Source organism: Ranitomeya imitator, chromosome 4 (assembly GCF_032444005.1).
Source record: "Ranitomeya imitator isolate aRanImi1 chromosome 4, aRanImi1.pri, whole genome shotgun sequence".
Lineage (NCBI taxonomy): Eukaryota > Metazoa > Chordata > Amphibia > Anura > Dendrobatidae > Ranitomeya > Ranitomeya imitator.
Window position 1 is genome coordinate 234,247,218 of NC_091285.1, and position 18,438 is coordinate 234,265,655.

An 18,438-nucleotide genomic window follows, 5' to 3' on the forward strand; every position below is an offset into this window, starting at 1 on the left:
CCTTTAGTGCTATAATGTACCTTTATCTATATGAAGAGGTTGTGGAAGAAAAATGAAGCTCCAGCCAGCAAAAAAAAATTGATTTTTTTTAAAACTTGGTGCTTTTGGTCAGTTTTTAAAAGCTCCAAGAACTCTTTGAAAAGTGTGTGGAGCTTAACTGGGCAGGGGTATGGCCGAACACGGCTAAGAAGTTCATTTAAAAAATGGCGTAAGCTACAACTAATGGAGTACTTTTTTGCAGTGATACACTTCAACTGAAAGATGCAATGAATTCATTAAAAGGTTCATTCTTCTTAATCAATGTTGTACATCTCACTCAAGTGCACTGTATAAAATGCCATCCTTGTTGAATCGGGGCCCATATGTAAGTGCTCATCTTCATGACCCCTTTATCTGCAGTTACCCCTTAAACACCCAGCTGTGGTGGATGCTTAGACATTAAACACTAGTAATAACCATTTAGAAATGACAATTTCCCTATCCAGGTACTCCACCTTCCTTCCATAATCCAACAGGCTGAACGTTTTATGAATCTGGCCATAATATGTACGTTTCACAAAGGGAAAGTAGATGTGATATCTGTGTGCAGTATATGTTGATGCTATTAAATCACCAGGGATAAATGTGTATCCCTCCATCATCGCACATAGAGAACAGCACAGACTAGATTGTCTATCTTCGTTCTTTATGCTAAGTGATTATCTGCTCTTCATAGCTTTCTCTCCACATTCATTATCTCATTGTGAAATGATATCAAGTATGTTACATGCGTTCATCCTGCCACATTCCGACTAGACGTGCACAGTGGCACGCAATACAAGTGAATTGATCAAGACCATGCATGTCTAGTCAGAATGTGGCCGGTAGAATGCAAATCACATACTTTCTTTGTGCAATGTAAAAATTCAGAAGTCAGCAGTCACAGAGAGTGATTGCAGACTTTTGTGAATAGCCTGGGTAACTCCTTTAATCTGGCATCAGTGGAATCTGATAAGTGACAAATTACTCTATATTCTGGATTGCTGGAATGTCATAGACAATAGCTGCACATGGCAGATTTGTTCCTGTCATTTCTGTGACTGTTCTATCTGGCTGGATGTGGGTTATTGAAGTCAATGTACTTGTCATCGAAGCACTTTGATTCAGATTAATAGAATTGATTTGCAATTGCAGAAATTTCTGATTAACTAGCTGCTGCGACATCATACGTGCGGTGCACCACAACGTAATGACGCCCAAGCGGCCTACCAATTGGAGGAGTCTCTGGGGATGTAGTAGGCCTTTGTCTGGTGGTCTTGGGCTTCCAATGTGACTGCTGAACCAAAATCCAGCAAAATTGTTTTGCTTAACTCTATTTCTGATCTACATCATTTTACAGCACTGGGCATAAACAAGTACCATTTTTATTAGACTTTCTAGATTATCAGATAAAGGAATTCCACTATAGTATAGAAAATTGTGAGTGTAAAAATAAAACTTTGTCATTGATCGGTCATTTATTACTCATTCAAGATCAATAAAACAATATTATTTATGGATTGAATTTTGCATGTCTGATATTTATTCTACTTCTATATAACCAAAAAGTTCACACTTTTTAATGGCCACATTAGCCTACAAGCCTTTAAGTGTTTACTCAGAGGACTTGTTTAACAGCCCACCAGGTACTTGTTGAAATAGCTGTACAGTATCATTCCACTACATTAACCCTGCTTAGTCAGATCCATTAGAAGTCCATGATTCAGAGTGTTGGGGCACTGGAAATGACCTTTCCAATAGGTGGTCATGAAGCAGGACTAATGTGTTCAGAGGAGGCTCTTGAAGAGCGTTTAATGTGTCACTTAATACTTTTGCAAGGTTGAAAGCTAGAGGTAAACATTTATTGGGAATGTATTTTGGATGAGTGTGTGATGAGTGTGCTGAAATGTTCCTCTTTTTTTGTTAGCGATTTAGCAAATCAGTTTTAATATTGGTATATTACGAGTGGAATCCATAACAAAAGCCTAATCCACTTCACCAACATATTTTTCCCTTGATTTTCCAAAATTAGCAATTCTTTTATTAAATATTTCAAAATTTAGATTGAATTTGGGCAACCAAAGTTGATAGGTGATCTACCCAAAGACAAATGTAGCTTTTTTCAATATAGTATAGTCAAATTTACTCAGTTACAGTGCCGGACTGGCCATCGGGCACTTCTGGAAAATGCCAGAAGGGCTTGTGCCAGGAGTGGGCCGCTGCCGCTATCAGCGGCACCATGGCTGACACCTCCCGCCAGTGCCGACTCGCCCCCCCCACACCATTTGCCCGCCCGCCCCGCATTCAACTATATCGGCGTCTATGATGCCGGTACAGTTGAATGCAATGATGGAGGAGAGAGCGTCCGCTGACGCTCCCTCTCCCATCATTCCGTGCTCTGCCTCGCTCAGACATTGCGGGTGCGCGATGACATCATATCATCGCGCACCTGCTGTGTGGCCGGGCAGACTGCAGCTACTGAGACCGGAGCCTTGAGCAGCACGGGGCATGAGGAGAGGTGAGGAGAGTGTGTTTGTTTTTGTTTTTTTTAAATATAACAATGAGTGATAACTGGATTGTGGGGCAATTGGGGGGGCTGTATTACATTCTATGGGGGCTGTGCTGCATTACATTCTATGGGGGCTGTGCTGTATTACATTCTATGGGGGCTGTGCTGTATAACATTCTATGGGGGCTGTGCTGTATTACATTCTATGGGGGCTGTGCTGCATTACATTCTATGGGGGCTGTGCTGTATTACATTCTATGGGGGCTGTGCTGCATTACATTCTATGGGGGCTGTGCTGCATTACATTCTATGGGGGCTGTGCTGCATTACATTCTATGGGGGCTGTACTGCATTACATTCTATGGAGGCTGGCTGCATTACATTCTATGTGGGCTGTGCTGCATTACATTTTATGGGGGCTGGCTGCATTACATTCTAAGGGGGCTGTGCTGCATTACATTATATGGGGCTGTGCTGCATTATATTCTATGGGGGCTGTGCTGCATTACATTCTATGGGTGCTGTGCTGCATTACATTCTATGGGGGCTGTGCTGCATTACATTCTTTGGGGGATGTGCTGCATTACATTCTATGGGGGCTGTGCTGCATTACATTCTATGGGGCTGGCTGTGTTGCATTCTATGAGGGATGTGCTGCATTACATTCTATGGAGGCTGTGCTGCATTACATTCCATGGGGGCTGTGCTGCATTACATTCTATGGGGGCTGTGATGCATTACATTCTATGGGGGCTGCCTGCATTACATTCTATGGGGGCTGTGCTGCATTACATTCTATGGGGGCTGTGCTGCATTACATTCAATGGGGGCTGTGCTGCATTACATTCTATGGAGGCTAGCTGCATTACATTCTATGGGGGATAGCTGCATTACATTCTATGGGGGATGTGCTGCATTATATTCTATGGGGGCTGTGCTGCATTACATTCTATGGTGGCTGTGCTGTATTACATTCTATGGGGGCTGGCTGCATTACATTCTATGGGGGCTGTGCTGCATTATATTCAATGGGGGCTGTGCTGCATTACATTCTATGGGGGCTGTGCTGTATAACATTCTATGGGGGCTGTGCTGTATTACATTCTATGGGGGCTGTGCTGCATTACATTCTATGGGGGCTGTGCTGTATTACATTCTATGGGGGCTGTGCTGCATTACATTCTATGGGGGCTGTGCTGCATTACATTCTATGGGGGCTGTGCTGCATTACATTCTATGGGGGCTGTACTGCATTACATTCTATGGAGGCTGGCTGCATTACATTCTATGTGGCCTGTGCTGCATTACATTTTATGGGGGCTGGCTGCATTACATTCTATGGGGGCTGTGCTGCATTACATTATATGGGGGCTGTGCTGCATTATATTCTATGGGGGCTGTGCTGCATTACATTCTATGGGTGCTGTGCTGCATTACATTCTATGGGGGCTGTGCTGCATTACATTCTTTGGGGGATGTGCTGCATTACATTCTATGGGGGCTGTGCTGCATTACATTCTATGGGGCTGGCTGTGTTGCATTCTATGAGGGATGTGCTGCATTACATTCTATGGAGGCTGTGCTGCATTACATTCTATGGGGGCTGTGCTGCATTACATTCTATGGGGGCTGTGATGCATTACATTCTATGGTGGCTGCCTGCATTACATTCTATGGGGGCTGTGCTGCATTACATTCTATGGGGGCTAGCTGCATTACATTCTATGGGGGATAGCTGCATTACATTCTATGGGGGATGTGCTGCATTATATTCTATGGGGGCTGTGCTGCATTACATTCTATGGTGGCTGTGCTGTATTACATTCTATGGGGGCTGGCTGTATTACATTCTATGGGGGCTGTGCTGCATTACATTCTATGGGGGCTGTGCTGTATTACATTCTATGGGGGCTGTGCTGTATAACATTCTATGGGGGCTGTGCTGTATTACATTCTATGGGGGCTGTGCTGCATTACATTCTATGGGGGCTGTGCTGTATTACATTCTATGGGGGCTGTGCTGCATTACATTCTATGGGGGCTGTGCTGCATTACATTCTATGGGGGCTGTGCTGCATTACATTCTATGGGGGCTGTACTGCATTGCATTCTATGGAGGCTGGCTGCATTACATTCTATGTGGGCTGTGCTGCATTACATTTTATGGGGGCTGGCTGCATTACATTCTATGGGGGCTGTGCTGCATTACATTATATGGGGGCTGTGCTGCATTATATTCTATGGGTGCTGTGCTGCATTACATTCTATGGGTGCTGTGCTGCATTACATTCTATGGGGGCTGTGCTGCATTACATTCTTTGGGGGATGTGCTGCATTACATTCTATGGGGGCTGTGCTGCATTACATTCTATGGGGCTGGCTGTGTTGCATTCTATGAGGGATGTGCTGCATTACATTCTATGGAGGCTGTACTGCATTACATTCTATGGGGGCTGTGCTGCATTACATTCTATGGGGGCTGTGATGCATTACATTCTATGGGGGCTGCCTGCATTACATTCTATGGGGGCTGTGCTGCATTACATTCTATGGGGGCTGTGCTGCATTACATTCAATGGGGGCTGTGCTGCATTACATTCTATGGGGGCTAGCTGCATTACATTCTATGGGGGATAGCTGCATTACATTCTATGGGGGATGTGCTGCATTATATTCTATGGGGGCTGTGCTGCATTACATTCTATGGTGGCTGTGCTGTATTACATTCTATGGGGGCTGGCTGCATTACATTCTATGGGGGATGTGCTGCATTATATTCAATGGGGGCTGTGCTGCATTACATTCTATGGGGGCTAGCTGCATTACATGCTATGGGGGCTGGCTGCATTACATTCTATGGGGGCTGGTTGCATTACATTCTATGTGGGCTGTGCTGCATTACATTCTATGGGGGCAGTTCTGCATTACATTCTATGGGTCAGGCTGTATTACATTCTATGGGGGCTGTGCCATATTACATTATATGGGGTCAGACTGCATTACATTCTATGGGGGCTGTGCTGCATTACATTCTATGGGGGCTGTCCTGCCATACATTCTATGGGGTCGGGCTGTATTACATTCTATGGGAGGGGGCTGTATTACATTCTATGGGGGCTACATTATATTCCATGGGGGGTTGTATTATATTCTGTGGGGACGTGGGCTGTATTACATTCTATGGGGTGCTGTATTATATTCTATGGGGAGCTGCATTATACTATATGAGGAGGGCTGCATTGTATTCTATGAAGGGGCTACATTATATTCTATGGAGGGGCTGCATTATGCTCTATGAGGGGGCTACCATATATATGCAGGGGCTACATTATACTATATGAGGGGGCTGCATTATATTCTCTGGGGGGTTACATTATATTCGGGGCTACAATATATTCTGTGGGGTGGCTGCATTATACTCTGGAGTGGCATCATTATACTATATGTGGGCTGCATTATACTGTATCGAGGACAATGGGGAATTGTACTGCATGGATAACAATGGTGGCGCATTATACTATATGGAGCACTATGAGGAGTGTATTATATTATTTGGAGGACTGTGGCAGTACATTATACTATATGGAGGACTGAGGAGTGTATTATACTATATGGAGGACTGAGGAGTGTATTATATTATATGGAGGACTGAGAAGTGTATTATACTATATGGAGGACTGAGGAGTGTATTATACTATATGGAGGACTGAGGAGTGTATTATACTATATGGAGGACTGAGGAGTGTATTATACTATATGGAGGACTGAGGAGTGTATTATACTATATGGAGGACTGAGGTGCACATTATAATATATGGAGGACTATAGGGTGCATTATACTAAACAAGCAAATGCTGCCTATTCATCGAGTGATTGGATTGTTTATGTGGGAACAGAAATCCTTGTTCTCAGCAGCACATCACCGGTGTAAACTGTAGATGTGCTGCTGATAACATGATACTGTATGGGGACAGATTGATCTAATTGTGATTGTTCTTTTCCCTTCATTCTTTCTCAGTTGGTGTAAAGAGGCCGGGAAACAAGCAAACGACTTCAGTATTGTCGATCACACTCGTTTAGTGGCCTGAGATCAGCGTATGTAAATACAGCAGAAATGCTTCGCAGGGAGACCAGGAAAGGATGATGACAGTTGTAGTTAGCACCCGGCGCCTGGGAATAGCTTTAACTCTACTTCTTTTCCCAGCCGCCAGAGCATTTAATTCTGGTATGTGTAATGATTTTTAGGGGTTGATGTCAGCTGCGTAATGTCAGCTGCTATCAATCCCTGGTGTAAGTAATGGAGAGGTGTCTATCAGACACCCTCACTACTAGCCCAGACCTGCCGAGATCCAGTGACTCTGAAGAGCGGTGACGGTAGTAACAATACCGCTCTTCACAGTCGCCGAGCTCAGCGCAAGACCCGGAATATCTGAAGAGCGGTGACGTTACTGATGTCACCGCTCTTCAGAGTCACCATGTCTCGTGCTGTGCAGCGGAACCAAAAGTGGCTGTAGGCAAAGTTTATGGAGCATCAGAATGAGGTTCCATAGCCTTTGATCGTCTCATCCCTTCATTATCTACGAGATCCAGTTATGTAGGTAAAGTAGCGGCTTTTCTTGGTACTGAAACTAAAAGCAATAAATAGGACTGAGCTGTAATGCCGGATACAGCTGTGATTATATGCTATATAGTCGTGTTACTCTCCCCTCACTTCTTGTAACCTACGAGTGTACAAAGATAGTATACAGTCACCATGTGACAAGTGGGCCTGTGTAACGTCAAATGCCAGGGCTGAATTTTAGTCCCAGTCCGGCCCTGCTCAGTTATCATATAACAGGATAAGTAGCTAGATATGGAGCAAGCACCAACATGACAGAGATGGTGTGCTACTTTACAGTGTTATGCTATTGAAGTAACGCGCCATCTGTCATATTATCACTGGCTACATCTCTATACATGAGACTACAGTACACTCTAACCTTAGCAATGCAGTAATATGGATGGAGAATATAATATATAAATGTATTTCCGTATAATATATAAATAAGAAAACATGTAATGTAACAGTAAGGTAGACTGTGGTGGAAAAATCCATTCTTGGTCTGCAGACAAAGGAATACGGTTCTAAATTCTACTTATGAGGTTTGAAAGACACAGGTCAGCCTTTGAAAGAGGATATTACTGACCTGTGTAAATAAGAGCAGGACAAACACTTCCAAACAAGTACAGGTCATGGTGGGGTCATGGCTGGTGACCTCTTGGACTACTGTTTTGTCATGAGTATGCTTACCGTGTTAATCTCTCATCCTTTAGTTCCAAGTCTGCCACTGTGATTAACTGGTCTAGCTTGAATTTTGTATCAATAATTTCGGCATCTCGTGGGGAGTACGTCCCACCTTCTTTTTGCTTCTGCCTAATTCTAAAGGAGAAATAAATAAAATCGTATGTTTAAAGGTTGAAATGTTAGTAGATGGATTTTATTATGTTAAAATCACTACAGGTACAGTAATATGTGAGTCTTGCTTTAATTGTCTGTACAACTACCTTGACCAGGACAATGTAGAACAAATCTTCTTCTTCTTGTTATCTATATGATTACTCTGAGCACCTTTCTACAACCTTGGACTTGACTCCTCACAAAATATTCTGCATCAATTTTCCTGCCCTTACTTTTAGAATTTTCCTATTCTATTACTGTATACTCCGTAATATTCATCACAGCTCATATCCAAAGGTGGTATTTGGAGTTATGCCAAGAAAGAAGTTGTGAGATATACTACTGTTATATCTACTTAAAATTGTGACATTTTATGTGACCACGTTTTTTTATCACAGTGTTTACTAAGTACCCTATGTTATTTATATGCACTATTGCTTTTTATTTACTTATAGCAGGGTATACAGCTCTGGCAAAAATTTAGAGACCACCACATCAAAACCCAGTCATGGGCAGCTCAATCTCCAAACCTGAACCCCATTGAAAACCTCTGGAATGTAACCAAGAGGATGATGGATAGTCACAAGCCATCAAACAAAGAAGAACTGCTTACATTTTTGCCCCAGAAGCAGTGTGAAAGACTGGTGGAAAGCATGCCAAGACGCATGAAAGCTGTGATTAAAAATCATGGTTATTCCACAAAATATTGATTTCTGAACTCTTTCTGAGTTAAAACTTTAGTATTGTTGTTTCTAAATGATTATGAACTTGTTTTCTTTGCATTATTTGAGGTCTGAAAGCACTGTTTTTTTTTTTATTTTGACCATTTCTCCTTTTCCGAAAAAAAAAATACAGAATGTATTGCTTGGAAATTCAGAGACATGTTGTCAGAAGTTTATAGAATAAATGAACAATTTACACTTTCCTCAAAAAATATATCTATAAAGAGAAAAATCAGACAAACTGAACATTTTGCAGTGGTCTCTTAATTTTTGCCAGAGCTGTATGTTCATTTTGTTTCTGTCTTAGGTTTCATCATGATACTTTGTAACTCCATACATGCATAAATTAGTAGTGCACATGAAAATAAGCAACTTGGTGCTATATCTCATCAGACAAATCTGTCAATTCAGGGGTAAAATCTGAAAAAAAAATCAATATTCAGGGAAGACCGATGATCAAAGGAGAAGACAAATGAAAGGATATAGGCCCTCTACTCCAAGTCGCATAGAACATTTTGAGCACCGACTGTCATCTCCTATCTACATAGCGGCACCATCTGTATTTACTGAAAATAAATTTTACCTGTGAATTGAGAGTTTTGAGAATGAATAATCAGCCTTGGCAGAGAAAGAAAACTTCTCTAATAAGATTTGTTTCAAAGTTTCTTATTTTCACATGTCCTATTGATTTATGAAATATTAAAATGGTGGTTCCTTTTTAAGGTTAACCCCATTACCACCTTAAATGTATCCATACATTCCTGTGGCCTGTGTCTGACTTGGGACAGATGGATATGTCCAGGCAATATTGCGAGCACAAACGCTGTGCGTGCGCGATCTCCGCAGGGTGTCAGCTGATTCTGAGACCTGACACCCAGCACTCAGTGCCAGGAGCAGTCCAGCACCACTCCTGACACTTTAACCCCCTAAATGCTGTGATTGAACTTGATCACAGCATTACCAGAGCAGGGAGAGGGACTAAAGCCCCTCTGCCCTTGGATTGGAGACCCCACGAGGCACACCGCAAGGTCCTGATCATTGCCATAGTGACCTGATATCGACATGATGACATTCAGGTCACCAGGCACTAGCAAGTTAGTTAGATTATACGCAGTGCCTGATTAAATTAACTTGTGTCTGAAGGGCTGATAGGCTATAAGGCTCCTTCGTTGCTACACCTTATAACTGCGATCAGACTGCAGATATTATACTCATGAACAAATATTTTTATGAAAAAAATAAATATATAAACAATAAAAATACACATATTTGGTATTGCCATGTCTGGAACGATCCAACCTATAAAACTGTAAAACTAACAATGCTTAATCATCATACTGCTGAACAAAAGGTGGAATAAAAGGGGATCAAAAAGACGAATAGAAATAAACAATGTAAGTGGTCAGCGTAGCGCGCAGGATAAATGTTATCCCGAACATTATGTAAAGTGATCCCAAGTGATCAACAAAAAAAATCAACTTCCCACTCAGGTCTGTCTTCTGTTAGCGGAAATATAGGGGATATCCACTATCAGGTAGTACAAAGATTCTGAAAAAGTGACATGGCTCCTCACCCTCTAAAAGAAATTCAGCAAATTCTGCACTCCCAAGGCCAAATGCCTTCCTCCCTTCTGAGCCCCAGTGTGCCTAAACCACAATAAGTGTCCACATGTTTGGCATTTCTATAGCAATGAGAGTCCTTCTAATTTACGGGTGCATGTCTCAAAAAGCATGAGCTGGGCATAACTTATTGGTCACTATAAAGTACTGGTCACTACAGTGCAATTTTCACTCAGCAACATCCACTACTGCTTGTTTCTGGAAAACATCCATGGAGTCAAAATCGTCATTGCACTTGTAGATAAATTCCCAAAGGGGTATAATTTCCAAAATGGGGTCGCTTGAGGGAGGGATTCTGCTTTTATAGCACTTAGTTTATGGAGCCTGCCAACTCTTCTAGGAAAAGCTGAGATCCAAGAGGCAAATAGTGGCTAATCAGTACTGTACAGCCATATATAGGGTATTGCTACATTCAAAAGCAATTATGGGACATATTTTGGTGCCACTTTTACCCACTTCTTGTGTGAAAATGTAAAGTCTGGGGCTAAAACTAAATTTTGGGGGTAAAAATGTAATTATTTTTTATATTCACTGCACGATGGTATAACATTCTGTGACACACCTATGGTGTCAATATGATCACTGCACCCCTAAATTAATTCATTGAGAGGTGTAGTTTGTAAAATGGGGTCACTTAAGGGGGGGTTCTGCTGTGTTGGCACCTCAGGGGCTCTCTCAGTGGGTCATGGCACCCACAAACTATATCAGTAAAATCTGCACCATAATATGGCGCTCCTTCCCTTGTGAGCTTTGAACTGTGCCTGAAAAGTATCTCCTGATTACATGTAGGGTATTGGCACACTCAGGAAAAAATGGACCTCAGTTCGTTGTAAAAATGTCTCCTATTAGCCCTTAGAAAAATTTAAAACTTGGGGCTAAAACAACATTTTAGTGGTAAAAATGTAATTTATTCTTTCTTCACTGCTCAATGTTATAAAGTTCTGTGAGGCACATGTGGTGTCAATATGATCTCAGCACCTGTAAATGAATTCATTGGGGGTTTAGCTTGTAAAATGAGTTCACATATGGGGGGTTACTGTTGTTCTGACACCTCAAGGGTTCTGTCAATGTGACATAGTACTCTCAAACCATTCTAGCAAAATCTGAACCCCGATATAGCGCTTCTTCTCTTCTGAGCTTTGCACTGTGCATCAAAAGTAGTTTTCCCCCACGTAGGGGATATCGGCATACTCAGTAGAAATTTCACAACAAATTGTATAGTGTAATTTTTCCGGTTACCCTTGTGAAAACAAAAACATTTGGGTTAAAATAACATTTTTGTGGGGAAAAACGGGATCTTTTTTATTTTCACGGCTCAACCTTATAAACTTCTGTGAAGCACCTGGGTTTTCGAGGTGCTCACCACACATCTAAATGTATTCCTTGAGGGGTCTAGTTTCCAAAATGGGGTCACTTGTGGGGGGTTGCACTATTTAGGCACATCAGGGGATTTCCAAACGGGACTTGACGTTTGCTAATGGTTCCAGCAAATCTTACATTTAAAAAGTCAAACGATACTCCTACCCTTCCGTGCCCTTCCATGCACCCAAACAGTAGTTTTTTCCAACATATGGGGTATCGGTGTACTCAGGAGAAATTGCACAACAAATTGTATTGTGCAATTTCTCCTGTTACCCTTATGAAAATGCAAAATTTGGGGCTAAAATAACATTTTTGTGGGGAAAATGTGATTTTTTTAATTTTCATGGCTCAATGTTATAAATTTCTGTGAAGCACCAGGGAGTTCAAAGTCATCACCACACAGCTAAATACATTCCGAGAGGAGTCTAGTTTCCAAAATAGAATCACTTGGAGTTTCCACTGTTTAGGCACATCTGGGGCTCTCCAAACGGGACATGGCATCTGCTAATGATTCCATCAAATTTTACATTCAAAAAGTCAAACGGTGCTTCTTCCCATCTGAGCCCTGCCATTCACACAAATAGTACTTTTCTCCCTCAAATTTGGTATCAGCGTACTCAGGAGAAATTGCTCAACAAATGGTATGGTGCAATTTCTCTTATTATCCTTATGAAAATGCTAAATTTGGGGCTAAAACATTCTTGTGGAGAAAATGCGATTTTTTTTATTTTCACAGCTCAACGTTATAAAATTATGTGAAGCACCAGGGGGTTCAAAGTGCTTACTACACATCTAAATACATTTCTTGAAGAGTATAGTTTCCAAAATGGTGTCTCTGAAAACCACTGATGAATGAGCTGCTGAGAGTGCAGCATCATTCACCAGCAGTGACATCATCGAGGCCAGGCTGAATTGCGGTGACTTCAGGGCCGTGGCAAAATGCCAGTCATGATGTCACCGATGGTGAATGGTGCTACGCCCTCAGCAGCTCATACACCAGTGGTTTTCAGCTGGGACGGTTGCATCTTGACTCCGTCCATGTTGAAAACTATTTAGCCTCCAGACATGGATTACAGAGTGGACACAACGACGGACAGATATGGTATATTGTTGGTTTATTATTTTACTTTTATTACAGAAGATCGAGGGCGTCGGGGAATTAGGTGTTGCAGTAAGTACGGTTTATTTTAGAATATTAAAGGAGTCTGTGTAATTTTTTCAAATAAAGGATTTTATTCCGGCTGTGTCTTTATTTACAAACAATACAACTATAGGATTAGTAATGGATGGTGTCTTATAGACGCCTCTCCATTACTAAACCGTGGGCTTGATGTCACCGGAAAGGTGACATCAACCTCACAAATATTACCTCACTTGCCACCACTACAGGGCAAAAGGAAGAGCCGGGCAAAGCGCCAGAAAATGGATAGATGCACCTTTTCTGTGCAGCTGCTGTTTTTAGGCTAAGTGGGGCCTATATCAATGGCCCCTTACCAGTCTGAGAATAGCAGCCCCAAGCTGTGAGCTTTAGCAAGGCTGGTTGTCAAAAATGGGGGTACCCCACACCGTATTTTAAATTATTTTATTAAATTATTTAAAAAACAGCATGGGACCTCTCTATTCTTGATAACCAACCTAGCAGAAACTGACAGATGAGGGTTGCATCACCCAGCTGTAAGTTTTGTCTGGTTGGTTCAAGAAAATAGGGGGGAACCCACATCGGGTTTTTCATTCATTTATTTCCTTAGATCACCGCCGGCGGCTGTGGAATACCCCGATCATTCGCACCTACTGTCACTGTTATTAGCAGCAGCAGGTGTCGGATGATGGGAGTAAGAGTCCCAAAAGCCCCCACGTGCTGTAGTTTGGACTTTAACATAAACCTCATCATTCTGGTACCGGAAATAAACGGACGTGTAAAACCGGCCTAACATGAAGCACAATATGTCATGAAAAAACATTCTCAGAATCAGTGGGATTCATTGAAGCATTCCAGAGTTATTACCTCATAAATTGACAATGGTTAGCATGGTAAATTGAATAGTATATCCCTTAAAAATTCACCTTTAGTGTTCTAGTTGCTGCCTTTTTCATACAGAAATTAAAGTTTAATCAAATATGCTAAATAGGGGATCATTGCACCTTTGGTGTTGCCAAAAACCTCAGTGCATTATTCCACCTTACTGTTTTGCATGCTCTGCTTCTCTCACTGGTGATTAACAACACTGGCTTGCCTATAGGGAACACCATGTACAAAGTAAGCCAAACCAAGAGTGCACCAACCTCTTCAGTTAGTGTCTTTGATTAAACTTCAGCTTCTGCAAAGTGGAGACAGCAATTAGAACACTGAAGATGCAATTTGTACAGTGGCATGTAAAAGTTTGAGCATCACTGGTCAAAATTACTGCCATTGTGAACATTTAAGAAAGTTGAAGATGAAATGATCTCTAAAAGGCCTAAAGTGAAAGATGACACATTTCTTTTGTATTGTAGGCCAAATTTAAATATAAATATATAAAGATAGTCATTTCTTTTTTCATTTTAAAAATTATAAAAGAGAAACGGACCAATGCAAAAGATTGAGCACTTTTGGAGATTTGTGTGCTCAGATAACTTTGATCAAGGTTTCTCATCTAAATTAGCTTGTTATGTTTATGGCTTGTTCACCATCATCGTTAAGAAAGGCCAGGTGATGCAAATTTCCCATTTTTATAAAAACCCAGCCTCCTCTAACCTTGTGCCAAAAAACAGCAGCCATAGGTGCTTCTAACAAGCCTTGTCACATGACTTAGGATAATAGCCAAACCAGAATCTCAATTTGCAGACACTGTCTTTCGGGGTACTGCGCCTTATCAGTGCAAAGCGGAGATCTGGTTTGGCTGTGTGAGAGGCGTCAAACCGTTATCCAAGGAGCATTGTTTCTCCTTGCGGAGAACGACATGCTAAGCATGCTCGTTAAAGGGTCAAAATTGACTTGTAGGATTGCTACCTTCAAATAGGTGGCACTAGAGTTCTAGCTCTCTTCCTCTCTGAAGAGACAATTTGCATAATTAGCATATTACCCAGAGGAGCATTGCGGCTTTAAGTCTCCTCATCTCGGCATGCTTAGCATGTCGATCTCCGCAAGGAGAAACGATACTTCTTGGATAACGGTCTGACGCCTCTCACACAGGCAAACCAAATCTCCGCTTTGCACTGACGAGGGGTAGTACCCCGAAACACAGTGTCTGCAAATTGAGATTCTGGTTTGGCTATTATCCTAAGTCATATGACAAGGCTCATTAAAGTGTCAACATTGACTTGTAGGATTGCTACCTTCCAATAGGTGGCACTAGATTTCGAGCTCTCTTCCTCTCTGAAGAGACAATTTGAATAATTAGCATATTACCCAGAGGAGCATTGCAGCTTTAAGTCTCCTCATCTCGGCATGCTTAGCATGTCGATCTCCGCAAGGAGAAACTATACTTCTTGTTACAGCCAATGGCATGGGGAACATTTCACAGGTAGAGGGAAGAATGTATTCAATGAAATTTCAACAAATTCTTGATGCAAGCATTACACCAGCTGTAAAAAGTCTGAAGATCAAAAGAGTATAGCATCTACAAATGGATAATGATCCTAAACACATGTCAAAATCCATAATAGACTACTGCAAAAGGCGCAAGCTGAAAGTTTTACAATGGCCCTCACAGTCTCCTGATCTGAATGGCATTGAAAATCTGTGGCTAGACCGCAAAATAGCAGTGCATGCAAGGCGACCCTGGAATCTCACTTGTCTGGCTACAAAAAGCATTTACAAGCTGTGATGAGAAAGAAATAGCCAGCTTACCACCTCGGTGTGTAACAGCACAAACTCCAAGCGGACCACTTGAGTGTTGAATGAAAAAAAAGCAGGGTGAGTCCAGCTGATAAAAAAGCTTGTCTTTATTCCAAATTCATATAAAATAGTGACACGGCACCCATATATGCTGCACATATGGGTGCCATGTCACTATTTTATACGGATTTGGAATAAAGACAAGGTTTTTTTATCAGCTGGACTCATCCTGCTTTTTTTTCATACAAGCTGTGATACCTTCAAATGGGGGTGCTACAAAGTACTAACCATGCAGAGTGCCCAAATATATGCCTCTGCCCATCTTCATTTTTGTAATTTTAAAAATGTAAAAGATGACATTTTTTTGTTTTTGCCCAAAACACAAAGGAAATGTATCATCTTCAACTTTAGGCCTTTTAGAGATCATTTCATCTATAACTTGCTCAGCTGTTCACAATAACAGTACTTTCAACCAGGGGTACCCAAACTTTTACATGCCATTGTAAAATGGCTATAATCTATACAAAGCTATGTGCTTAGTTTGTACTGTCAGTTTGGGCAGACAAACTGGCTTTAAGAAACTGAAACATGGAATGTGTCCATAGTCATTCAAATGGAAAAAAATCATATCATGGCATGCCATGGAAAAAAATCATATCATTAAAATAATTTCAGAGCTTTTTCCAACTTATATGTCACCCATAATCTGTACAAATCGATTGAGGAAAAAAATGAAATAATTTTGAGAGGGAAAATAAAAAAGCAAAACTGAAATGTGGGTGTATAAATGCAAACACATTCTTATTTGGGATGTGGTTGTATTTAGAATTAACTAATCACATTTATGGTTGGATCTCATCTGCATATAAAATCGGTGAGTGCAATATAATAAATAAAATCGCATTGCACTCACAAAAATGTTATTCATTGAGGCAGTGTTCAGACTCAGGAAAAAATCATGGCATGCTGCGTATGGCTGCGTACTGTATATTGAACGAGACTCACCTATACAAGTCAATGTGGAAAAAAAACTGACGGTACACAAACCATGTGCATCCCATTTTTTTCTCACACACATCTCAAAGGAACCACAAGATTTCATCAGCCAAGTACAGTAAATTCACAGCTCGAATCATCAAAATAGAATGGATAGATATCCTGTAGATATATAATTTTCACAAGCCCCCTACATATAATAAACTTGCACCCTTTAGTGTCTTTGATGTGGCACTAAAGGGTGTTTAGTCTTGTTCAACCTAATAAATAAATAATTTAAAAAAAACAATGTAGGGTTCTCTCAATTTTTGATAACCAGCAAAGGTAACGCAGACAGCAGTGAGCTCATTTTATGAGGCTAGAAGGTCCCTGTTTATTGGGCCCTTCAAAGCTTAAAAATACCAACCTGCTACCACTGCAGAAGTGGAGCATCACATGAGATGCACCAGTTCTGGTGCTTTGCCCTGCTCTTTCCAATTGCCCTGGTGCGTTGCCAATCAGGGTAATGAGAATCGGGGTTGATGTCAACTGTGATTTGTCAAAAATTGCGGCTGGCATCAAGCCCTGGAGTTAGAAATGGATAGGTGTCACGACCCTAAGCATACCTCCAAATCAACAAAAGAATGGCTTCACCAGAAGAAAATCAAAGTTTTGGAATGGCCCAAGGAGAAAAGATAAAAAGATTACAGATTACAGATTATAGGTGACATTAAATGTGGAAAGAGTTCTGAAGTTATTCTTAATGGTATTTTTTTTTACATGACAAAAAATTGACATTTTAAAGGTGGATGTAGACTTATTATATACACTGTATACATATAATTGTATACCGTTGACTCAACCTCTGTAATAGAGCACTGTGGGATAGTGCAGACTATAAAGAAGTGGAGGTCACTTGAAGAATGTGTATAAATACTGTATGTACATACTAATTCAAGAGATTTGAGTTATCTACATATTTAAAGTAGTCAATGAATAATAATTTCATTAAATCATAGGCCAAAAAAGTTTAAACATTTCAAGTAATTCTCAAATATAAAATTTCCCTTCTTTTGATTTTTCTTTTCTTCTTTGAGATATGTGTTTTATTGTTACTGGCTCTCAAACTCTTGCATCTTCTGATCATCAATATCGCAGTAACAAATATATTTCCACTCATGAAATTTGCATTACCGTACTTTCTTTTCTATTGGATCACTATCTCCTAAATTATGCTTTGTAACGTTACATAAAAATATTTATGTAATGAATCACAAGAAGTTTAACTCGAAAGAGCCCTAAGTATTCTGTGGTAACTCCCATTAGAATTAAGCAATCTGAACTAGAAAATACACCACATACCTTAGCAAATGTGTAATTGATTGTATAATATGAGAAGCTGGAAGTGATCTCCATTTTAATCTACACATATTTCGGAGTGGCACTCCATGTTCCTGACTGTATTGGCAAGCATATACGAGGGGGAGGAATAGAACCAATTTCACATTGGAAGTTTTCCATCAAATCTTCCACAGTGCAAAGCTTGTTCCAACTTTTCTATTGAGCTTATCCTAAAGGAAGAAGTCAGGTGGTGTCAGATTCGGTGACTGTGGTGGCCAAAGCTCCTTTGGAATTATCCTCATGCCAAGAATGGACTCAATTTCTGCTGTGCTTCTTGCCGATGAGTGACAATATTCCTCAATCTTGCCTAAAGTAACCTTTCAATAACTCCTGATCCTCCAGTTCTTTCGTGAACTGTTCAAAAATGTCCAGGTACAAATCAGTGTTCATGGTGGTATAAAAAATATGGGAACTATGATGCGAAACTGAGACATTGTGGGCCATACACCGACTTTTTGATGATGGAGTGATATTTGTTGAGATGCAAGGGGATTTTCAGTGGCTAATAGAGGTATGTTTTGCAATTTAACATAACCCAACAAATTTAACCATACCTCATCTGATAACTATTTGATTTC

The 18,438-nt window shown here is 40.9% G+C and overlaps 1 protein-coding gene across 1 annotated transcript in view; it reads right to left on the reverse strand.

Annotated features, from left to right (window-relative positions):
• PTPRQ (protein tyrosine phosphatase receptor type Q) overlaps nucleotides 1-18,438 on the reverse strand; it is a 536,318-nt gene that overhangs the window by 90,201 nt on the left and 427,679 nt on the right. Inside the window, exon 35 of the mRNA XM_069762319.1 lies at nucleotides 7,818-7,946. Coding sequence (XP_069618420.1) covers nucleotides 7,818-7,946 — 129 coding nt within the window. The remainder of the gene's footprint in view (nucleotides 1-7,817; nucleotides 7,947-18,438) is intronic.